A 25579-nucleotide genomic window follows, 5' to 3' on the forward strand; every position below is an offset into this window, starting at 1 on the left:
GAGAGCCAGTCAGCTACAAATTAGTGCTTGAAAATGTCTAACAACTCTATAGCTGGTTTCTATCCAGCTTACATTGGAACCTGTACCAGAGCCCATTATTGCTAGTGATATGAGAACCATCCAGATTTACAAATAGTAAGAGGATAGGTTTCGTGGTTAAGGCACTGCAGTACTGGTTTCATCTCATCTTTGCTACTGGCAGCAACATGACAGAATTAAAAATTTTCCTATTGCTTCCTCCTACCCCCCCCAAATAAAACTGTGGGCATAACTATTAGGGCTGCGTGAAGCTTCAGTCCCCGATTCGACCTGGTGGAGATTCCGCCCGATCCGGTGGCCGAAATCGGAATAAGAGGACCCTTTAATCTCTCCAAATTGATTTGGAGAAATTTGGACTTGGACACAGCTGTATGTGTTTTTTCTACGTACCTCTAGTTACCAGGCGGCTCATAAACGCTGCGATGCTGGAGAGCATGGAGTGTCCCACAGAAGCGCAGGGGGGTCCCGTGTGCTCAGCAGCAGACCTGGAAGTGGACCAGAAGCACAGCTCAGCAACTGGTACCTTCTGGGTCTGGGGGGGACACCCAGGGTCCCCCCACCCCTGTAGCCTGGGGTCCCCATGTGGCCAATCGCCCAGCTGGGGAGGGCCCCCCTTGCATGCTCCCCGGCAGACCTGGAAGTATTTCTGGTCCACTGCCGAGCACATGGAGGGCCCCCTCTGCACTCCTGTGGGACACTCCATGCGCCCCAGTACTGCAGTGTTCACTAGCTGCGCTGGTACCTGGAGGTAGGCAGAAAAAAATATTTAAAGCTGTGTCTGTGTCCAAATCGCTGATTTTCTGAATAAGCATTGAATCCTTCAGGTTCAGATTCAGCCAAATCAAATCTGGGACAGGAATCTGAATCAACAAATCAAACTGCTGTCCCTGATTTGGGCCAAATCCGAATTGAATAGGGCCCACTTCACACACCCCTAATAACTATGTTATCACTGCCATTTCAGGAATATATCCTGAAATGGGTAAAGCACTTTACCTCTGAAACGCATCACATGCGACCTAAGAAACTCCTATGCTTCAAGTCTAAATTGCTAGCTGAAGATGTTCAAAAGATTTAAGCTACTTGATTTATCAGACATGTTACTACCAAAATGACCAATACCATTTTAAGAGTCTTACGCTGAGTTTAGTCTTAGAAGCCATGCCCATTTAGGGGAAAATTACAGAAGACAAAATACAGCCATTCCATTATAAAGAAATATCAGTCTGCTCTTAATCATTCAAAGCGCAACAGTGATAGCAAAATGGTCATTTCCCTGCATAGAAAAATAACTTAAGCCTGCCTCTTAAATGCTTCTAGACGTTTAGGTCTAACTTGATAACTTCACACATTCATAATTTGGCCATCACCAGCAGGACAATGGCCAGCATGGTCCCCGTGCTTTACTTTCCCCTGTGGCAGGTTGGTGCGGTCTTGTGTTGTGTTGGGGTTGACTAATTTTGTTAAAGGGTTAGACAATGGCTTTGCATAGGATGCTTTGGATAGGAATGATCCTGCCTCAGGCACAGCATGGAATGGATCCAGCACTAGATCTCTTATAATTATTATTCTCCCTTACCTCTGGGAAGTGAATCAAGTAACTTGAATTGCTAAAGCATTTAGTTATGTTACAAGGTCTGGAAATATGAATTCCAGATTTAATTTTATTCCTGACTCCTTGCCAGATTGCTGACAAGTCCACTTGACATCTCTGAAATGGGGGTTAATGGCATTTGCCTGCTTCATACTGGCCTTGTAAGGAATATTGGGAGAAACACGAAAAATGGCTGGTGATGGCATTATGCAGAACACCAAGACTTGACCCTGTGTGGCCCAAGGATTAAACCCATCAACTGGGATGAAAAATACCTACATGGCCTTGCCACTTAATCTACAGTAATAAATTGTGTTCTACGCTGCGCACTGCATTTAATTGTAACATTGTCAATCAGTTTACTGCCTTCATTCCACTTTCTTGCTCCTTTCCCTCCAAGAGTAGTTACCTTTGCCCCACCCTGTGTTATTTCCTTTTCATTCCCCATTCATTGCTCTGTACTTACCTTTTCTTCTGTATTTTCCTTTCCTTTTTTTCTTCTGTATTTTGTCCTTTCCCTTCCTCCCTTCAGAACCTCCCTGTTTACACCATACTTTTTAAATTACACTTCTGTGCTCTCCCATCCCCTCCCCACACCCATTTATCTCTACCCACTATGACTTTATCCACCACTGATCCAGGAACCAAAAAATAAAAAGCAGCAAATGTTTTTGCCTTCAATAAAAACCAAACAGCTGCAACAATTTTCACTTAAAACTTAAACCAGACTAAAAACATTCGCCAGGACAAATACTTCAAATTAAAGAAACTTAACTAGTGTGTATCTTAGCAGAATCGTAAAGACTATATTTCAGGAATTTTATGGGATGTATGTTTAAATTTAGATTAAAACGTCAAAAATGATTAAGTAAAACAGACTGCTCTTCTGGAATATAAATGTATTAGCACAATATAAAAAAAAAAGTTCAAGCACACTGCATAAAAATATACAGTTACATTTTATTTTGTACCCTTGACCACTTGTATTAGTTAATAAACAGATCAATGCAGTATCCCTGATGGTTTTAAAATAATTTTGGGTTAACGCTTCAGTTTTAGACTCATAGAAACTGTCTGTTTTTCAAAGATCTGCTACTTTGTTCTGGATATTTAATGGGAAAGGCAATGAGTTTTGTACAAGCAATGCCACTGACAGCATTAATGGTTTTTCTACTGTAAACATGACCCCAATGACTTACCAGCCTCTTTAATGTCTGAAGACAAAAGGACTCCTGCTATGCAAAATATCTACTCTGTATTCAAAACTGGAGAGCAATGAGTCACCCCAGCTTTTAAGAGGTGTTTTCAGGGTGAGACAAGGCAAATGAAATTTTCCTACTTGTGCGGGTGGAGGAAGCTAGAAAAAAAACGCACAATTTTCAAGAACAACTTTTGTTTCACTGTTTCATACTATCAGCTTTGGAATTAATGTTGACAAAGCCACCTAGCCATGTCTCACTTATTTGGCAAGAAGTTTTTAGGTGAGAGAAGAGCTAAAAATCTACCCAGAAATCAAACTCAACATCAAATTTTCAACAACGCAGCTGACGCTCATAGAAGACACATCTGCTGGACTGTTTAAAAGAGGAGAGTCTTTTTCAGTGACAGAAGCCATTTGGATAGTGATAGGTTCAACGAGAAAATTGCCGTCTGTCTGTTGTCTTCTTGTTAATCTGTTTGAAGATTTTCGCTTTGTGAACGTTTTGGGGTTTCTGGTAACCAAACCCTCCACCTCCGCCTCTTTTTTGCAATCTTTTGCCTTGGCTGCTGTTCACGTCTGGAAGATTGTGGTTAAGGAAGGTTGACAACATATTTTAAATCGAGTTACATGCTGCATATTTCAACACTATTCAGAGGAACATTCTTCTGTAACATGGGTGGTATTTTACAAAATAAAGCTTACTTGTTGCAAACCTGGAGGAAATCTCTTAAAACTTAACTAGCTCCCATTATTCCATTTAACATTGTCTACTATTCTTTCTTTCCAGTCTTGATTTGATTTCATTTGACTAGGACCCAAGTCAATATTGGGACCAAAGTCATATTCTGGGAATCAACTCTTTCCTCGAGGCAGTCCTAATACTTTCTCACCCCAGCAAGATAATATTCAGCCACTGTTACATTTACGTATATACTAGGCCTGTTCGAAGCAGCACGTATTCGCTTCAGATTCAGCCGATTTGGAGGGACGGTGATTTAATTCGGTGATTTGAGTCACTGACGGCAGGGGAGCCTGGCTGCAGACTGCTGCAGCTGGGGGAGGAATGCGCCAGGATCATAGCTGGCCCAGCACAGCACCCCGGTAATTTTATTTTGACTGCCCAAGCTTGGGGGAGGCAGATCGAGACCCCCACAGTGCAGAAGGGAGCAGATTTGTGGCAGGGGCAAATCATTCACTCCTGCCCCACTCCCTGCTGCACTATGGGGATTGCCCCACAACCCGGCCCAGCCAGAGCCCCATTCATGGGGAATGGGGCCCTGGCTGGGCTGGGCCGTGGGGCAACGGGAGCCTGGTGCCTCATCCAGGGGTGTGGGCTGGTGGCTCCTGCGGCTGTGCGCACTGCGGGGGAGCCAAGGAAGGGGGGGGCACATGTTTCCCTCCCTCCGGCTCCCCCACACCATGCCCCTGGATGAGCCACTGGGCTCTGACTGATCCATGACCCGGCCCAGCCAGGGCCCTGTTCATGGTGTCCCCGGCCAGGTCGTGGGAAAAATCAGAGTCTGCGATTCCTCCAGAGCCACGGCGTGGAGTAGCCAAGGGGGTGGGGGGCCATGCACAGGGTAAGGGTGGGCCGCAGCTGGGCTATGCCTGCTCCCCACCTCCGTGCCTCATTGCAACCTGTGAAAGTGGTGCCATGTGCCTCGCTGCCCCGCCTGCTCAGTGGCAGGACACGTGTGGTACCACACCACTTTCAAAGGCTGCAGTGAGGGGTGGAGGCAGGGAGCAAGCAGAGAGCAACTGTAGTCTGCCCTTGCCCCATGCAAAGATTGGCTCCCTGGCACCACGGCTCTGGAGGAGCCACCAGACTCTTCCTGGGGTAGGGTGGGCATTGGTGTCCTGGGGGCTCCACCCCCTCCGGCCTGGCAGCGCTGCTGAGGGTGGTCCCACTCGAGCTCTGGGCCCTTCCCAGGCAGTGTGGGACTGAGGCTGGGCTGGGGCTGAGAGGTGGGAAGCTTGCGCCCTCCACCCTGGCTGAGAACCTAGTCCCAGCCCCAGCTGTCCCTCCCTTGTTGTAGAGGTGTTAATCTGCACCCCCCGCCCTTCCCACCACAGATTTACCAGCTGAAAGCAGCTGTGTCCAGCGTGGTGAGGACTGCTGCTTGTTTAGTCTATGGCCGAATCTCTGAATTGGCGCCAAACCTTTTCTGAATCGATTCGGACTTTTTAATTGGTCTCCTGAGCCGATTCAGAAATTTGGCAACTGAATAGGGACAAATCCCCTCCAAATCAAATTTGCACAGCCCTAGCATATACCACCTTATTGTACAAATCATGCTGGGGGAGTGGGAAAGAAGAGACTCTAAGTGTTTGTCTATCCCACTTCTGTGCCATGCCCAGGACAGGGGGCCTAAGAGTTGCCCTTAGGGGGTGCCTGGCAGCACTCTAAGATGGTTGTACCATCTTATGTCCCAAACCTGGTACATGGACTGTGGTGTCGTCCTCCTTTGTGAATGCAAATAAGAGCAGGGAAGACATGCCCCAACACATGCATACAGCATTCTCAGATGCACAAAACAGGCAAACATTAAAATGCCATTATATTTGTATCTGTATTTTGACAAATATGAAAACTAGCCAAACTACTGGGTAAGATTTGATAAAACCACTCTCTTTGAACTTGTTGACATGTTTAAATGATTAACAGCAAAATTATGGGCTTGCACCTACTACATTCCTCAAGAAAGTACAAGTTGGCAATTTTAAGCAGAATAACAAAAGGATACGGAGATCAACAAACGGAGGGACTTTGAAGCCAAAAGAAAGGCAAACTTTGGGTAGATCCAAGTTATTGACGTTGTAGATATGCTTCAGGGAATGGGAGTCATAAGCTCTAACGTATGCTTTGTATGCTTCCTGGGCTGACTTGTGAAGAAAGTAGTTCTTTTCAATCAATTTCTCCAGCTGGAGGGGGAGAAAAATAATGCATCCAATTATGGTTATAGCAGGTTCAAACTGCACAACAAATCAAGTTATCTGAATTTAAGCTGCCATGGGGACATATATTTCAGTAAAATAGCTCTTATGTTTATGAGCATTTTGCAATCTCGGTGTTGAGCAGAGAGAAAAAAATAAAACAGATTTACATTACATTGCCACAGTATCTCGACAAGTGTTGCAAAAACAATGATTTTCCTTGTTTTTATGTAGTCTTTTTAGATTATTTTTAAAAGAGAGTTGTCTGATAAATTAAAAATTAACCTACAGAGACATTTGTATTTTGCTAAGTTTCAAAATACTAAAAGCAGGCAATGGTTATTTTTAACGGAGCCCACACCTGAATTTTCTCTTTAAATCAGAGGATTTTACTAATCAGAACTGCCAAGAACTCGAAATACCTACTGTGCTGCAGCACTGGGTTTGAACACGTGTGTTTTGACCTTTAACATGCATTAATTCACCATATTAAAAATATTATTCACTACTTTCAAACTATTCTTAATGATGGGTAACTCCCTCTACAGCGGCTGCAAGAGCCTTTACTTAAATAGGATTGAAACACACACAACTCTAACGGTGCTGATTTTTTCAAATACAAGTTATTTAGCAACTTTACAGACTTTCCACAAAAGGAATGATTCATACTTATAATCATAAAAAAATTTAAAAGACTGTATAATGCAAGAAAAATGCCAAGTTCCAAATATGCTGCCATATTACTTTTTTTTCCCCCATTTATAGTAAAAATGACTAATCCTTACAAAAACAAAGGCACTACACTTTTCTGAAATTTAATTTAGCTTAAGCAGAACACAAACTGAACTACCAACCCAGCTGAACATCCAGGTTAAAGAAAAAAAAGAAAACACATTACACTTTGCTGGGTCAGGATTTCAAATCAAGTGAGAAAGGGTAAGAAAAATCTGGCTGCTGCTTTATGGTAATGATACATAAATCAGACTAGTTAAAGAGATTTCTGCTATACATAACAGGATTTACACATGAAGGTGCTAGACTTCCCTGTTGCTTCTGAAGTGTAGAGATTTTTTAAAACAAGGTTTGCTGACAATTAGAAAAGATAAAATAGAGGCTAGCACAAACTTATATTTACTATGCTCAGCACAAACACTTCACCTTCAATCATTAATTCACAACTGGGAAAACAGAGAATACACTAGATAACAATATCAAGATTAAATTTTATAAAAGAAAAATTTTATTTCTAAAACAGACAAATTCATTCTCACTGAATTTAAGAGTGTACAAGGTATATAAGGAGAGCAGAATGTCACACTTAATGCATCATTACAATTAAACATTGTGTCATTATGGAGTCATAGGAAGGTGAAATGACGGGAAGGCCAAGCACATGGCAAATATGAAAGTTTCCTATACAAGTCATACAGTCATTTCAAGGACTCCTTTACCTGGTAGCAATATAAATACCCTTTACTGAAATTATTTCCCTACAGGAATTCAGAGATGTATGAAATATACCTGAGACTGGATGTCTGAAATTTTGGACCAGGAAAATTCAAATTCACTTAATGGTACCTAAAAAAGAAAAAAGTATGAAATTAGCTAAACAAAGTATTTTTTTCCCAGCATTATATCTCTTTATATAAAGGTTTAAGTAAGAGATACAGATTGTATCAGATGGACAACAAAGCCTGTTTTATGCTAAAAAGTTATAGCAGCATAATCTGTCTGACAGAGATGGGATCCTCCTTTATCAAAAGCCCTCACAAGGGGCTAGAAATGCCTTACACTGGCACAGTATCAAAGTATACTTAAGGAGACTTCTAGCTTTACCATGAACTCACGCCAAACCTACCTGTGAACTGGCACCTGATCACTTTGGAGAGTCAAAAGCAGTCAGATCTGATGCTAAATCGCTCCCATATGTACTACTGTCAACAGAACCAGGCACACTTCAACCATGCTAGCACAACAGACCTTCAACCTGTACCGGTGTACACGCATTTTAAGAACAGGCTAACTGGATCCACAATAGAGAGTTTTGCCACTTACAACCATATCAGTATAAAAAAGTGGTAAAATTGCATAATGAAAACAAACCCTAAAGAAGGCTGGTTAAGAATCACTTGCCTTCTATATGACATTCAAGTATTATTTAAAATGCTACCTACCATTCTTTAAAATTTCCACACGGTTTCTGCAAGCCTTTCCCCTAACAAAACATTTTATTACCCATGTGAAATCGGCATGTTTTCCATAGAAATGTGCAGAATTCTGAACTTGTAAATGATGGAGAAAGTGAACTGTAAAGCCAGAATACAATGGCCCTTTTCTATTTTTTCTATATGAATAAAGAAGGAGCATCAGGCATGTAACCAGAGTATATTACAGGCAACCCCTGCTTAATGCGGTTTCGGTTAGCACTATTTCAGTTTCATAGTTGGTCAGGTTGGAAAGGACCTGAGCAGATCATTAAGTCTGACCCCTGCCATGGGCAGGAATGAATGCTGGGGTCAAACGACCCCAGCTAGATGATTATCTAGCCTTCTTTTGAAGACCCCCAGGGTAGGAGTGAGCACCACTTTCATTGGGAGTTGGTTCCAGATCCTAGCTGCCCTGACAGTGAAGTAGTGCTTCCTGATGTTTAGCCTGAACCTACTCGCAGTCAACCTGTGGCCACTGTTCCTAGTTACTCCTGGTAGTGCTTGGGGGAACAGGGACTCCTTGGCAAGTTTATAGTCGGCCACCAGATCCCCTCCAGCTGGAGAAATTGATCGAGAAGGACAAGTTCAGGTCCCGTAGCCTCTCTTTGTAGGGCCTGCCCTACTGCCCCCGACCATGCGAGTGGCCTCCTCTGGACCCTCTCGATGCTGTCCACAGCCCTCCTGAAGTGCGGTGCCCAGAACTGGACGCAGTACTCCAGCTGCGGCCTGACCAGTGTCGCATAGAGGGGGAGCATCACCTCCCTGAACCTGCTCGAGATGCATCTGTGGATGCACAACAAGGTGCAGTTAGCCTTACTGACGGCATCCCCACACTGGCGGCCCATGTTCATCTTGGGATCAATAATGACTCCAAGATCCTTTTCTGCCTCTGCACTGACGAGAAGGGAGTTCCCCAGCCTGTAGGTATGGTGCTGGTTCTTCCTCCCCAGGTGCAGCACCTTGCACTTGTCAGTGTTGAATCCCATCCTATTCTCATCTGCCCACCCCTGTAACCTGGTCAGATACAATTGCAGCCTGTCCTTCCCTTCTAGCATGCCCACATCTGCCCACACCTTAGTGTCATCCGCGAATTTGAACAGTGTGCTTTTCACCGCTTCGTCCAAGTCGCTGATGAAGATGTTGAACAGTGCGGGCCCAAGGACTGAGCCTTGAGGGAGCCCACTGCCCACATCCCTCCAGGTCAAAAATGACCCGTCCACCACCACTCTCTGGGTGTGACCCTCCAGCCAATTTGCAACACATCTGACTGTGTAGGCATCGATGCCAGTCGCCTTATTTTTTAGTGAGAATGGGGTGAGAGACAGTGCTGAAGGCCTTCCTAATGTCCAGAAAGACTACATCTACCATGACACCTGTGTCCAAGGCTTTTGTGACATGGTCATAGAAGGCATCCAGGCTGGTTTAACAGGACCTGCCTGTAATGAACCCATGTTGGTTGCACCTAGCATAATCTCCACTGCTGGTCCCCCACAGATGTGCACCTGGATAATTTTCTCAAAGAGCTTCCTCAGGACTGAGGTAAGACTAACGGGCCTATAGTTTCCTGGGTCCTCCTTTTTTTGAAAATGGGGACCACATTGGCCCTTTTCCAGTCATCTGGCACATCACCAGAGCACAAGTGCTCGTAAACCTGTGCCATGGGTCCTGCAATGACCTCTGCCAATTCCCTCAGCAACCTGGGGTGGAGATCATGTGGACCTGCTGATTTGAACATGTCCAGCCCCACCAGAAGTTCCCTAACTAGGTCCTCACTATAGCACTCATTTAAAATGGATACCTGATTTCACTGAATGCTTAACCAGATTTGCTATAGCGCTCAGTGGAATCAGCAAGAAGGCAGGATGGGCAGGCAGGGAGAAGCAACTGTGGCGACAGCAGCGAGTGGGGGGGCAGGTGCAAGTGCGAGGGGCTGGGGAGAAGCAGCAGTGAGTGCAGGTCCCACTCCTGGGGCCAGGGCCAGCAGGGGCTTGCACCCAGGGAAGGGCGGCAGAAGTGCTGGTGCCCAGGCTGGCACATAGGGCTGGACTGGCCAGCAGGAGGGTGGGTGGGGAGAGGCACTGGTGGTGACAAGCAGCGAGTGGGAGGTTAGCGTGAGCATGGGGCCTGCACCGATGCCAGGCTGGGGCAGCGAGAGCACAGGTCCAGGCTGGAATGTGTGGCTGGAAAGGTGGCGATATTTCTATTTACATTCATTCCTATGGGGAAATGGGTTTCGCTTAGTGTGGTTCTGCTTAATGCTCCGTTTTTCTGGAACCAATTAAAAGCATTAAGTGGGGGTTGCCTGTAGTGTAGACATCATTTCTAATGCCTCTTAAATGAGAAAAGCAACCCTTCCCATTTATGGTAATAGAAGGGAGCAGTGACTTTCACTTCAAAGAACAAATGGGAATATTTTTTCTTTTGTAACTGACATTTCTTAGAACAGACTTTAAAATACACCTAACTACTAGGTTTTGACTTGGTTTCTACTGGAGGGCCATGCACTTACTTACTGGGCTCTGCTGGAGGGTTTACAGAAGCAGTTTTTCCCCTCTCAGCGCATGTTCAGGCTGCACTATAAAACAATTCTAATTAATCTTTTAAGTTTCAATGACTACAGAGTTTCCATTGCAGGAGAAACCTCATACTTCCATTACATGATTCAGTTAAACATTTTCTAGGCAATGAAATGGCCTTTATTCAAATACTGAAACATCTGATAAATCAATACAGATTCTACTTTAAATATCTAATAGCATAGTAAAAATGCGGCATGTAAGTTTACCTTGGCTTGCTTTAGGTAACGAAGGAAACCCAATTCTTCTGGTCGTAAAATGAGCAGCGCATGCCCACGGCCATCAATACCTCTGGCAGTTCTACCAACACGATGAATATATTCCTTTTTTTTTTTTAAATTAAGAAAAGTAAGTAAAGTGTAATAGAAATTTAATTTTTATACTCTCATATTCTAAGTATTTTCTTTAATATACATTGTTGCTTTCTGAATAATACATTAATATGAATGCACACGGTATAGTCAAATTTGATATTCAACTCCCTGAAAAAAAAAAAAATCTATGCCTCAAAATTCAAGTTCCTGTGTCAATTTGATCTGCCATTGAATCATGCAAACAGCCCAAAAAAAAACTGTTTACAGTGACTTGGCTATGGAGTTTATCCTCCATAACGCTGCAAATTGCACATGGAAAGCGTAGAACGCAGAAACCAAGAGGTGCAAATCTAAAGCATGATTACGTAAGGTAAAAAGGAATACAACGTAAAAAAAATGTTTGGGAATACTGATACTATAACAGTCACTTATTCAGCGACTGAAAGATCAAACGATTGTCAGCATTTTTTAATAGTTTTCCTTATTTCCTCCATTATTCTTACACACAAGAGTGAAAAGAACCTCTAAGATGAGAATAAAATTGCTAGAAAGATTTGAAGGTGAGTATACAACCCAACACCGCTTTTAATAATTGTTAATGGGTTTCCCTTTTTAACCCCCTTCAGAGCACAGCCAGCTGCCTTTCACACTGAAATGCAAACTTTTTTTTAGAAGCGCTTAAAGCACTGAGCACAACAGGTACTCCCACCATAGGAACCTTATAATCGGGTTCTCTCCCAGAAACTACAGCAGAAAATTCAGCTGCTTGTGTATTACTATGGAGTAATTAACTAAAACCATCTTTCCTTGGCAAACAGGGTCTGAGAGAGAAAGCAAAAGAATTTTTTGGAGACAATACCTTTGGATCATCTGGAGGATCATACTGGACAATCCAGTCCACTTCAGGAATATCCAGTCCTCTGGCAGCTACATCAGTACACAACAGTATTCCAGAGTCCGCATTACAGAACTGGAAAAATGTGGTGGTACGTTTGGTCTGCTTCTGCTTGCCCTAGGGGAACAAAAAAACATGCCACGATCACATTCAGATTTAATTGGCAATTAAATGATTTTGCAAATCAGCCTTTAGAACCGTCAGCCGTGTACAATATGGTTTCACATTCTGTATGACCACAAACAAAAATTACAATAACCTGATGCATCTTTCTATCCAAGAAACTCTCACAGCATTCATTTCAGTTTTTAAGAACAGTAATGCAATGCTGTGCTCATAGAGTCCCTCTATAAAGCAGGTTAATGTCATAGGAGAAAAAAGTGTTTGGCTAGTAATTAAAGAAGAATGTCTGGATTTGGACGAAGGACTCTTCATGAACATCCCACACAAGGTATTTACTTTAGATGGCAGGAAGATTATAAACTTTGGCACAGGAATCTCAGAATCCTAAACTCATATCTGAGTCATTTAACCTTGAATTAAACAAATTGTTTCAGAAAGCTCAGGTTTTGGCAATGGATTCCCATGATTTTCTCCTTTTCCCACAAAATCTGAAGCACAGGGACCCTCAAAGCCAGGCAAAGTCAATATATGGAGATTCATCCTCTGAGCCTTTGCAATCTTATCTAAGACAGCAACAAAATCCAGGAGTGTTAGTGGTTTTGTGATAAAGGTAACTGTCCTTTAAGAAATGAACTGGAATAATTAAGGCCAAAGAAAATCCATTAGCCTGTAATAATTTTCATTTACTATTGGATTCAATGAGATTGCAGCTGGTGACCTACAAGATAATAAATGTTGTGGAAAAACAGTACTGAGTAAAACACTTACATGAATGGCCATGACAGGCAAATCAATGTAGTTGAGTAATTCATAGTGGTATTTCACTGACATACACGATGAGAAAAATACCATCAGCTTTTTCTTCCGGTTCTTCTTGAGGAATGTGAAGAGCAGAAGGAACCTTTTTTCAGATGGACAAACTACATAGCCCTAGAAAGATTTCAAATTCAGTCAGTTAAAACATGCATGCTTTTACTTCCAATAACTCAATTAAATTAGTAGAACAAATAGACATTCAAAAACATACATTTTAAGTTCTTGATTCTACAGATCAAGCAAAACAGTTTTACACACTTATGCTCCCTACCTATCCAGGAAATGAACTGCATATAATTTCAGAGAGCTGAAATATTTATTTTGGCAAGTTGTCTAAGGAGGAGGAATGTGTCAGGAAATACTGTTAATTGACTTGGTAAATCCACAAACGAGCTGTTTCAAAACTCTTAATTGCTGAAGGCGATAGAACTAAACAATAACTCCAAATGCTACTGCATCAGTCAAACGAAATTTTACTTCAGATCAAATCTATGATGATAGCTAACAGCTTGCAACTGTGCCATAACTTTTACATATTACCAGCTGCAGAACTCCATGCATATTACTAAGTCTCTTTATTTAGAGCACTGTTTCTCAAACCATGGGTCAGGGGCCAAAAGTGGGTGCAAGAATATATGAAAGGGTCAGGAACAAACTTAAAAAAATGTATTCTTCTTTAAAGGAGAAAAGCGTGGGAAACCGTGGATTTTCCCTTGCAGACTGTTAAAGTTCCAGGCTGCCTGGCACCCCCCCATGCCTCACACACCCATCCCCTGCTCCACACACCAGGATCAGCAGGGCAGGAGAGGGGCACTGGGCCGGGACTGGCCATTGATGTTTACAAATGGATCCTGGTACAAAAAAGGTTGAGAACCACTGATTTAGAAGGTACAGTATAGTGTTAATTGACTCAGCCTGTGACATTAAATCAAAGGGTGACTTCTGTTTAAAAATACCTCAAAAAAAGTAGAAATATTAAGGAAATGGATGTCTGAAGCAGTAATAAAGGCTTTTTATGTACTGATATCATGTAGGGAATAACGACTATTCCTAGTTGATAAAACAGTTCCAAAAACCATCTCACAGAATGATAATGGCACTGAAATTGATTTAAAAATACAAAAACAAATATAAAAAAGTTCAATTTCACATAAATTCTCTTTAAATATACAATGTGGTCAGGAACAGGTTCTCAAAACATAACTAATAAATATTACACTTGCTAAACTCTTCATGTCATCTATCTTGCAACATCTAATACATGTAGGGAAGAAACAGATGTCGCATTTTTATGGCAGCACTAAGTGAAAGCAGACAGATGGCTACCTCCTGTAGCACTATAAGTGCTCAAATTTGTGGCCATGACAGAAGGTAGTGATAAATCATGCTGCTTTATTGTGGCTGATGCCTGTTTGCTTATACTGGGAGAGTGCAGACAGCACAAAGCTGCCTGTGCTCTTCAACCACCCCCAAAGTGGCTCTGTTGGCCTGAGGGGCCTGGCCCTGAACCCCACGGGTATAACTGGGTAAGACTGGGCTTCTCAACCCTTGGAGCACTTGCCTCACCTTCCCTATTTACCCAGATGCTTCCCTAGGATCTCTGGGAATGCATCTCAGTAAAGTGGGGAAATTTAGGGCTTCGCTTTGGTACAGGGTACATGTCTACAAATCGGGTTCCCTGCTTGCAGACACATGACCTGCGTCAGACTGCAAGAGTGATACGCATCAGATATTTTCCTGATGGGTGTCTTTAAGTGTAGAGGGGAGTTATCCCCCTCTGCATTTGCAAATATATGCCAGGGAAATCCCCTGAATATCTGCACCCCAACATGGGAGGCCTGTCTGCAAGCAGGGAGAGGGGACCCTCCTATGAGATGTTCCCCCTCCATGCCTGCAGATGCATCTGCAAGAATCCCCTGCAGGAAGATCACTTTGCTCTCTGACATGGAGTCAGTTCTACCCAGAAGGGTTTCCTTCGCTTGTAGATGTGCCCCAAGTTGGGACACAGCACCTGACAACACCTGTGAAGCAATCAGCATTCCCATGACGTACTGTGGCACAGCTGATCATATACCACAGATGACATGTTTCCAGCCACAGATAAATCCTTATAGCTTGCTAATAGCAGACCGAGTTAATCAACCTGCTATCAGTTGCCCAACCGAAGTCCAAGACTCCCTGCCATTCTAAACAACTGCTTGCTAGAACCCATGTAAGAACAAATATTGAAATAAATGTCAAAAAGCAAACCTAGATTTACTAGCATTTCTGCTTTACCTGTTCAAGACCATCAACTGTTGCCGTCTCCTTGTTGTCATCAACCCCAACATATAAAGGCTCCTTTTTCAGAGATATTTTAGCCAGATCTTCGACCTTTCTGGTTTGTGTAGCAGAAAATAGCATGGTCTGTCTGCGCTCTAAAAACAGAATCCAGACAAAATCAGCCCAAGTACCATCTCAGGGCTTTCCCAAAACATGGTGTGTGTGTTATATTTGGGGGTGTGCTATATGCAAAAAACATGGTAACTTAACTTCTATAGACTGAATGACTTTTTCGGGTGCTGCTAAACAGCCTGTTCTTCATGATTAGCATGTGCTGAACTTAGTATTTACTACTATTACAGGAAAACACAGCAGAAGGAGAATGAGAATAATCGTTTCAAGTCTGAACTTAAAGAGCATTATGCCTTTTCTTGCTAACGTTTTATACCTCCTTTGTTTTTAAAAGTCATGAGGGTCATCATTTCTAAGAAGATTTTACTTACTTGGCAGAAGTTTTATAATCTGTTTCATTTCTTCCTCAAACCCAACTTCTAAAATACGATCTGCTTCATCAATTACCAAGCACTGCAAGTTCTTGTACATAAAGCCAGGGGTATTCTATAAAATTTAACAAACACAAAATTGTCAGCCGATGGAACCGTGTACTTTTTTTTTTTAGCCACACAAAGCCACCTGGCATTTTACCTACCTGCATGTGATCTAGAAGTCTACCTGGTGTTGCCACGATAATATTGATCCCATTTGCAAGTTTCTGTGCCTCAGCTGATCTGTTACTGCCTCCCATCACCAACCCGTAAGTGTGAACATGATGAGTCATTAGCTCCTTAAGAACTCCATAGGTCTGCATGGCAAGCTCTCGTGTGGGTGAAAGAATCAGAGCACCAGTTCCTAGAAAAGGAATCATTCATGTAGCACCAGTTAGATCCATTATTCCCTCCTTGGCCAAGAACTACATCAAATCTGACATTTAATTGGGAAGCAAAGGAAGAGCCTTACCATTCCTAGGCATGAACTTTAACTTGTAGATGAGTTCTATTGCAGGAATAAGGAATGCAAGTGTTTTGCCACTACCCGTTTTTGCAGCTGCCAAAATATCTCTATAATGGAGCACAGGTAAGAAGAGAAATACTTTAGTTTACATATAGCCAACAGCACTTAAATGTTAATGTTCTTTTTCCTATAAAAGTAATTAGCAAATCTCTCAGAGGACTGGTAATAGGAAGTATTAGCAGTTCAATAGTAACTGGAAGCATCCAGTATAAGCAGAGGACTTTAGATTGTAGAATAGAAATAGCCCAGGGAAATTGTGTGTGATCCTGAACATTGCATTAGGAATGTTTAAACAGGAACAAGAGATGGGTTTCATGGAAGCCAGATATATGCATTCAGGTGACAGGCAGGAGTGAAAACAGATCTTTTCACTTGTAAGAGCACAACTAGTTTCCAGGCATACTTCCCTGGCTATTATTTTATGCCTTACATACAAAATACAGACTCATAAAAGTAAATAACCCCCTATCAGTTGAACAAGTCGTACTCCCCTACAGGATAGAAGAAAGCAAACAAACTACTATTTCTACTTTTGAATACCTGGAAAGCATTCAGATATTTTAGAAATGGATACCACAAAAAAGCACTTATAATGTATGATCATGTACCAAGATAAAATTAATTAAAAAAAAAAAAAAAAATGTTCTACCCAAGTATATACATTATATAAATATTTATTATAAAAAAAGCAGAAAGACGGTATCCCCAGACTTAAGATCCCTGCATTTACAATGAAATTAAGTGAACATGCTGGGCTTTTAAACATCTGCTCCTTACCTGCCTTCCAAAAGGGGTTTAATACTTTTATGCTGAATTTCTGTCATGTGTGTAAAGCCCATTTCATTTATTCCTTTCAGCGTGTTCTCACTGACAAGATCAGCAAGTGAAGCAAACGAAGTGTCTTCAAAAGCACCTGAAAAAAAGCACCTTTCATTTCCTCACAACACCTGTCCATTCCTCTGTGAACATCACTAAAATTATCTAGCTCAGAATCAAAGCAGCGGACAGAAAATTTCCTCTCCAATGGTATTACATTTTTAGCTTTTAGAGACACTTGTAAAACTGAAACTGAACTAAAAACCTAAAGTGATTGTTCAACAATCAAATCAAGTTCATGCAGTTACAACAACAACCTACTCCTGAATTGTTGGCAAAATATTTTATACTGATGTGTACCTGCCATAACATTTTCTACTGCATGAGGCTGGTCATTTAACTCGTGTATGAATGCGCCTCTTTCCACTGTATTTAGCATTCATGCATCCAGCCACCTTTTTGCTGCACCGTTCTCCTTTAAAAATTAAAAATATACTGCTAAAAATTACTTAAGAAAACGTTTAAAGCAAGAGTGAAATGAGGAGGTGTAACCAAAGCCCCTTAAAGTACATACCAACTGGCCGAATAATAGTTCCTTAATATTGGAGTATACAAGTCAAGCCACTTATAAATGTTTCATGTTATTTTATTGCCAGCAATTACTGCAGCAGTTTGTCTTATATGAGGGTTAGTGCCCCATATGTTCATTAAGCCAACATGAAAAAGAGAACCAGAAACACTAATATAATATACAACACACCAAGTGAAAGAAAAGCTTTTAAAGATTTCACTTGCAAGTTTACAAAATACCTACAGGTGCACCGATACATCAGTTCATATCGTATCAGCACCAATAAAAGGAAAATTGACATTGATAGCAATCAGCCTTTTTGGGCAGATATGACCAAAGTCAGATAAAAGCTGTGTGCATGTGCACAGCCACAGCATGCACATGGTCAGGAGTACAGCTCAGCAGCTTGGAAAGTAGTATCCGGCTGGTACGCCTGTGTGGAGGGGGCAGATCGAGGCCCCCACAGCGAGGGAGGGAACAGGGCTGGGGTAGGGGCAGGTGCTGCCCAGCAGTGGTGGAGTGGGACATAGAACAGAGCTGTGGATAGGTTGCCCAGGGCAGCAGGAGAATGGGGCGACTCCCACTGATGTGGGCACCCCCGGGGGTGGTGGTGGTGGTGGTATGTGTCCTCCAGATTTGTGTGCAGGCTGAGGTTGGGCTACCCTTTGCAAGCTTGGGGCCAGGAGCTGTGCTGGGCTCTTCCCGGTGGCCAGCTGGGCCAGATCAGGCTGGGCGGCAGTGGCACTAGGAGGGGGGTTACAGCAAATTTTGCGGTGGTTGCAGCACCTACCCTGTAACCCTCCTCCCAGCACTGCCACCACCCACCCCGCCGCCCCCAAAACTGCCTCAGCCCAGGCCCACCGCTGCCAAGAAGAGGCTGCAGCAGGCAGCCTGCCCTCACCCTGCACACATATCCAGGGGGTACCTGCCCCATACACCTCTTCCAGGGTGTGCCCCACCCCCCTGCACCCTCTGGATGAGCCGACTGTGGCTCCATCCTGTGCCCCGCTCTGCTTCAGCTGGGTAGCATCTGCTGCTGCCCCAACCCCCTCCCTCCCTCATCAAGAGGGTCCTGATCTGCCCTACTCAACTCCCCTTCCCCTCCACAGACTTACAGGCCAGACACATCTCTCCAAGCTGCCAGGCTGCATATCGGCAATCAGGTTGGTATTGGCTGATATAGCTGGTTAATATAATATTAATAACTGGCTATCAATATTGGCCCCAAATTTTTTTTTTTTTTTAAATCAGCGCACCCCTACAAATAGCTTTATATTCTGCATTCATTTTCAAAACCCTAGAACTATACAGCTTATATACAACTTCACTTTGAACAGTCAAGTTTGAAAAAGCTGGGTTACTCTAAGGAAACATTTCAGAACTTGCATCTTATTAAATTTAGTGGTAGTGAACATACGAAACCAGAACACACATTACCTGTTACACCAAGAGGTAAACTAGGCACTTCAGCATCCTCTTCATTCAGGTCTTCCTCTCCAGAATCATCTGCATTTTCTTCTACTTCAGGAGCTTTACTGTTTTCTTCATCTTCTGCAGTCTGCTGCTCTTCAGCCTTTATCTTTTTTGCTGGTGTGCCTACAAGATTATTTAAAGAGAATGAATATACCGAAGAAGTCTACTGTGCTCATAAAACTAGAGATGCAAAGAATATAAATACATTTGTGCTGTGACATTCATTGCCTTAATAAACAGATCCCTCTTACAAGGTTTCCCAACATGGTTTAGTCCCTGGCCATCCATAGGCTTATACCTGTACTTAAAATTAGGTATCCGAGGACTCTCCTAGACCTCAGTACAAATCTTTGCAATATCAAGCCTAAGCTTATAGCATAGACAGGACCAGAGATTATTGATGGGACAGAAAGACAAGCTTTAAAGGCAACTTCCCTGCTTAGATGGAATAATTTACACCAGTGCTCATTCTGCTGCAGACTGCTAAAACCAACAGTCAGTTCCATTCAGATTTATATTCCCAACCAGAAGGGATAAAAACCTCTCTCTAAAAGTTAAGTTTCTTCCTTTCCTTCCAATAGCAGATGAGTGCGTTCAGTGAGCAATGTCTGTAGTATACTACTTCTACATTAAACTTCAAATAGAGTACAACATAAGCTATTAAAAGTTGAAGAAAGGTGTTTCTAAAATTAAAAAAATATCAATAGATAGCCTACTGCAGAAATCAAACAGGAAACAAAAGTTCCATTTCTACACAATTTTTTAAAAAGTTTTCTAAGAGAGCATTATAAAACCCCTTTTCAAGACATTAAAAACAAAATATATTTAAAGAACCAAATAGGCTGGTATAGTTTTTCATACACATCTTTTTTTGCATATAGATCTTGCAGTTAGAAGAAAAACAGCTGTATAACACCGTGTTAATCACTTGCTATTAATACATCATATTTACATGTTAGTATCAAAATGAATATTCTAAGGGTTATTTCCCTTAAATGAGTATATAATTTATTACATCTGCACTTAGCCAACTTGTATTTCATTAAAAGTCATTTGATGCATTAAATTCTGAGATGCAAAACTCTAAAGTAAGAGTCATTAAATTCTGCTACAGGGTTTTCATGTGGGGAAAGATGTAAACAACTATAAAACTATAAAGTTCAATTTTTCAAGTATTTTTACAGAAATTTTGTCCAATTTGATTTAAAAACATCTCATGTGGTAGGTCTTGCAATATAGATTTGAGATAGAGGTATTTTTGTTCAAGCCTCAGTCTTTTAAGGGTAGTACTGCCTTGCAACTGTATTAACCACAAAATCTTGAAGTACAGATGAAAGGATTACTTAGGTTGGAAGTTCAGGGCAAATCAGCAGCAGAAGTCAACTGTTATACAGCATTGGCATTTGGGCCTGTGAATAGCATGCCTGTCTTTTTAAAGAATTAAAACTACTTTTTAGGTCTGAGACCAGTGCTATCCAGGCTACTTCAGTGTTGTGCATTTGAACCAAATCCTCCATTACCTAGCCTCATTAAGATCTGAGAAATAGCAGAGTCTAGCAAGGACTCCTTTGCCATTAAAGAACTCCTATGTTCTGATGCTAGCTAAGAAAATCAGCTGACCCATCTCTCGGCAGATTTTACTGTCTTTTCCAAGTATGTATATTTTAAATGTTCAAGAGAGGCTACAACAACAAATCTACTATGATTTAGCAGTATTGCATCTGCATTCCAGGGCATACGGAAACTAATGATACGCAGCTTCTTTGTACACCTGACTCTTCAAAACTTGGTTAAATAAAACCACCAAACCAAACCAAACCAGAGTATCTCAGCAAATATTCAGAAATTCATCTCCAACATTCATGTACCACTTCTCTTGCTACACAACAGCAGGGTCTGGCACACAGCTCAGATGAAACTTGTCAAATCTCAGCACTCCCTATAAGAATCGCTCTATGAATCCTTCCAGTTCTTTGCCCAGTTGTAGGAATTGTGGCAAGACTACACGCACCAGCAGTTTATTGGAGGGAACGCAGAGATGGATATGGATAGAGTAATTCCCAACCTTTTTGAGCCGAAGGCACACTTACATTAATAAAATTTTTCTGTGGCACACCTGTTAAGGCATTCCGCATCCTCATACTTATAGTAGCTCATTCCCATGGCCAAATTACGCAGTACACCTGTCCATTTCTGACAGCACACTTTAGTGCCCTGGCACACTGGTTGGGAAACACTGGGATAGAGGAAGAAAAAGAAACAGTCTAAAAATAAGCCAGCGGTGTCCTTAGGGGAAGGCAAATCAGGAGCCCCCCACTTTAGAGGCCCCTAAAATTTTGCAACAATTTTTTTTTTTTGGAGGGAGGTGAAGTTTTTGCAAGGAAGTGGCTCTATTTGCATTTTCACACTTGACTATTTATCTACTTCCCCCAAAGAATATTAAAAAGATCCACGATACAACTGTTATAGTTCCTCCAAATTAAGCCTCTAAGGGGCCCCAAATAGGGTGGCCATCATAGGGAACAGTCCAGTTGTCCTTTGTCCTCTATTGACATGAAACCGGATGCCTTCACAGCCTCTATTTTATTCCTGACTAGTTCCTTAACTGTGTTTTTCTCTTGAAAATAAAAAGAGGCCATAAAGCCATTGAGTTTCTCATCAAAAGACAACAAGAGTAGCAGAAAACCAGACTGTCCTCTAGGATGGCCACCTGAGCCCCAAATGACTCTTACCCAGGGCCCCAACAACCCTAAGGCCACTGCTAAATAAGCACAGGCTGCGACTAAGAAAATAACCTTAAAAAATAAAAAAAAAAAAAAAATATGAAGAAAACATACCATTTTCCAAGGTACTCATTTGCCTTTTCTTCTTCTTTTTCTTCCTTGACTCCAGCTTCTGCCTCTCTGCTGTTTGACTGTTGCTGGAAACTGACTGCGGCTGCTTTTCCTCCATTGCTTCCACTTCTGCCATTTCTTCCGAAAGGGCCTTGCCTATCGCTTCCTCTGGGTCGCCTGCCTCCGCTGCCAAAGAACAAAGCAATGCAAACGTGCATCTAAAGAGAAAATCCATCTGACACAATGGTAAAAATAACGCCCCCCAATACCTCGCTCCCCCCCCCCCAAAAAAACCCAACGAAAACCGGTACTTTCAGAGTTACAGAAAAAGCAGGGCTGGAAGTTGGGTGGTGAGGGAGAAGTGCCACGGCCATGACCACCGCTCTCCAGCTCCCCAGATTTCCGCTCCCCCGAGCACCAGAGCGGGGGGTGGGCAGGCCGCTTGCAACCACCCGGGCCCCGCCTGGCTTCAGCCTCCCCGTCCCCGCAGCCGCCCCGGCCGGGGCCGCTACCAAGGTGCCGGGCCGCCATTAGCTTGAGGTTTCGCTGCCGCAGCTTGAGGTTACGCTTCTGGATCTTCTTGCGCAGCAGCCGCATGGGCAGCGTCCCGCCCGCAGCCGTCGCCATCTCTGCCGGACGCACGAGGGCTAGGAACCGGAAGCGGAAGCGGAAGTGGAGCCGGAAGCGCCCTCAGCCGCGCGGCTGCAGCGCCCCCCAGTAGCGCGGAGGAGGCAGCGCGGCAGCGGGGCTCTGCAGGGCAGGCCAGGGCGGGGTTTTGTAGGGTGGCTGCTCCCAGCGCCCGGGAGGGGGTGGCATCCCGGGGGGAGGGCCCATCCAGCCCGGCCCTGAGGAAAACTCTTCCTGAAATAGCCAGACAGGGCCAGGGAAAGCGGGGCAGCCCGCTCGAGAGTGCCAGGCAGAAGGCAGCCCCTGCCCAGCCTGTGCCAGTGGGATCAGGCAGTTGAAAGTCCTCCCTGACCCCAAATCTGGCCACTGATATGATCCCGAGTGGAGGGGCGAGACGGCCCGGGTTTGGTGCCAGCTGGAGCATTGGTGCAGCCCAGGCAACACCTGCGAGGGAGGCTTAAAAACACCTGACACGTATAACCAAGGTGTGGCAGGGGCAAAACTGTCAGAAAAGCAACTCTCTTTGTATTGGATACCTCTTACTTGGCTGCATTTACGCCCCGGAGAGGGAAAATGCAGGTGTGCACATAACCTGCTGTACGCATGCATTGAGCCATGCCACGGGGACTTGTGCACACAATGCAGTCGCGCACAGTTCACACCAGCACACCCCAGGCATGCAGAGTTTGCACCAGGACACACGCTGCAGTCACACACCATTCACACCAGGAAACATGCTGCAGTCACACACGGTTCGCACCAGGAAACATGCTGCAGTCACGCACAGTTCACACCAGGACACATGCTGCAGTCAGGTGCAGTTCACATCAGGCTACCGCGCCCGTACCCGATTCCTGACAGCACCACACCGTGGAGATATGTCCAGGCAGTCTTCAACTTACAACGTTTTGAGTTGCAACGAACGGTGCTGACAGCGTTTATAAACTGACACCCTGTTTTGACTTTCTGAGGTCAGTTTCCACGTGATGACGCTCGATCCAACACGACAACACGCCAGCAAGCAAGTTTGCTGTGTCGCCTGTCTCTTCCCGGAGAACATCTGTCCGAACTTCCTTGGGCACTTTCTTTAAGAAAGCAGATGAGACTCCTGAGAAGACTCCAACCAAGACCCTTTCAAAAACTCAAGCAAAGTCACCTTAAAGAAGTCCTTCCAAATCAATATCATTGCTTTTTACGATATGAATACATGAATGTAGCTGTATTGCTCATCTATAGTTGATTGAGTACAAAATTCTGAATATAAGGTATCGGGCCTTGGTTCAGGAACCAATCCCACATTTATAACATTGTTTCCTATGGGAAGAATGGGTTCTGAGTTACGTTTCGACTTAAGATGCGGTTTTCAGGAACCAATTGTGTCATATGTCCGAGGACTGCCCATACACACCATTTTTCACAAAGAGAAACCCTCACCAGAGACAGGCAAACCAATATCATTCACACATAGCAGCCCCACCACAGACACGTGTGTCCTCCAGTGCTGCACAAATATGCACATGTATGTACTTCAACCCACAATGCCCCAATGCCACATGACTTTCAGATGACATGGAATGATCAATGTGCTGTATTATGTCTTTAGAAAGAATATAAACCTCCTGCAGAAACTGCCTCTACTGGAAACCCCTTTTCCTGGTGGTATTGCAGCTTCTCTTGATTACAAATGTTTAATTCACATAGGGAAGCAAATAGCAGTATATGCTCCAGTCCCTCATTATTCATTTGTGGGAGTACACATGGCCCTATTTCACACAGTAATGTAGGGGCTCCAGGGGAAACTTTTATCTATGCCTCTTATTGGCAACATATTTCTGCTTCTTCCTATGCACAGAAAAACCTGGTCAGAGCAGCAACAGCTGCAGCAGTGAGATAGGGTAAACTGCTATTGCTGTGTTGGCTTACCTTCTTGCCAGTGAATAGACACAGGCTATGTCTATACTAGGGTTTTTCAGACCTTTGCTTCCCGATGGGTATAGCTCCACTAGCAGTAGTATCTGTGAAATTGTAGCGCAGAGACGGCATTTGATCCTGAACTTAACTATCCTAAGGATTTGTGAAACTGCCAGGATTACTCACTCCCAGATGCTGACCATGGCGAGAAGGGACATGAACATATCTTCAGTGCATGTCTTTTGCTAGACCATGGGATCTTTAGTAACCATCTGCTTTGCTGTCTGTACCTAGTGATGGGAAGACATAACACAGAAATCTCTTGGACCTTCACCAGCCAGTCCTCAGACAGCAGGCCAAATTTTAGAGCCTATCTGTTCCAGGGCATGAGTTCCTGGATTTTTATTACGCAGCATTTTCCAGTTGGCCAGCTGGATTTCCCAGCTGCTCTTCGGTTCTAGTAATGAGTAACGTGACCTTTCCTTGTAATGTCATCTTGCTGCCTTGGCTCCCTACTCTTTTCTGAAGAAATGCCATCAAATTGAAATACAGTAGACTATAGGCACTTTTAAACCAGTAGATGGCACAAAGGGTACAGGAATGCTATTGTAGAAGGCTTTGCTATCGTAACCCAACCATCACTACTTACTCTTGGAAACCTGAAGCGTTACACGCAACATAACTATCAACCCGTAATATCTTACTATAATGTGAATTATTAATTTCATCATGCAGAACCCTGATGTTAATTTCAGAACATTTATTCCATTATAACATCTAAACAAATCTCTTGAATTTGAAATCAGATTGGTCAAATAATTCTCCTTTTTTAATTTTTGTTTTGGAAAGTTCCTGTGAATAATTGGGATGGACAATAAAAAGGCTAGCCCGACCTTCCAATGCTGGGAGCTGCACAAGAATTTTATTCGACATATTCACAAGGGTTCATAGACAGGTTCAGGTAGTCACACTCAGTTTTCCAGTGTTAGACACAATCACTAATTGTTGATGTTTTCCATACTGAACAAGAGAAATTCAGTCTTGTCATTGTTTTTGTTCAAACACAGACATCTTCCTCAAGAAATCTTTAGAATCCATTATGCCAAGAATTTTGAGAGAGGAAAGGATATAGAAGAGGCAGGGAAGGAAGGAGGCATGTACACAGAAAAGTGACCTAAGACAACAGCAATTGTAGAAAATAAGTTTGCTTACGGAAATTACATGACTTTTCACTTGCGTTTTTCAGTTTCTGCTCTCAAAAAGATGCCCCCCATTTTTTGTGTAGCAGTAAAACTGGGATGAGACTGAACTGACA

The 25579-nt window shown here is 43.1% G+C and overlaps 1 protein-coding gene across 1 annotated transcript; it reads right to left on the reverse strand.

The window, feature by feature from the left end:
- Window positions 1-2573: 2573 nt before the first annotated feature.
- Window positions 2574-22368, reverse strand: DDX18 (DEAD-box helicase 18). The gene is made up of 14 exons (XM_019554382.1): window positions 22239-22368; window positions 21730-21912; window positions 18857-19015; window positions 16810-16945; window positions 15979-16079; window positions 15671-15870; window positions 15465-15579; window positions 14977-15116; window positions 12652-12813; window positions 11725-11877; window positions 10761-10874; window positions 7290-7346; window positions 5579-5756; window positions 2574-3410 (listed from the first exon to the last, which is right to left on the reverse strand). Exons 1-14 carry the CDS (start codon window positions 22351-22353, stop codon window positions 3265-3267), a joined length of 1959 nt encoding a protein of 652 aa, XP_019409927.1. The 5' UTR covers window positions 22354-22368; the 3' UTR covers window positions 2574-3264.
- Between the last annotated feature and the right edge of the window lie 3211 nt (window positions 22369-25579).

The sequence above is a fragment of the Crocodylus porosus genome, unplaced genomic scaffold (genome assembly GCF_001723895.1).
Source record: "Crocodylus porosus isolate Cpor-Errol unplaced genomic scaffold, CroPor_comp1, whole genome shotgun sequence".
In the NCBI taxonomy this organism is placed as follows: domain Eukaryota; kingdom Metazoa; phylum Chordata; order Crocodylia; family Crocodylidae; genus Crocodylus; species Crocodylus porosus.

What these genes read in the sequence shown, in the direction of transcription:
- DDX18 (XM_019554382.1), bottom strand. Translation starts at nt 22,353, where the DNA reads ATGGCGACGGCTGCGGGCGGGACGCTGCCCATGCGGCTGCTGCGCAAG. An exon ending in ATCCTCCAGATGATCCAAAG is followed by an intron (nt 10,875 to 11,724) that starts GTATTGTCTCCA and finishes AAAAAAAAAAAG; the next exon opens with GAATATATTCATCGTGTTGG. An exon ending in TTTCAGACATCCAGTCTCAG is followed by an intron (nt 5,757 to 7,289) that starts GTATATTTCATA and finishes CTCCCCCTCCAG; the next exon opens with CTGGAGAAATTGATTGAAAA.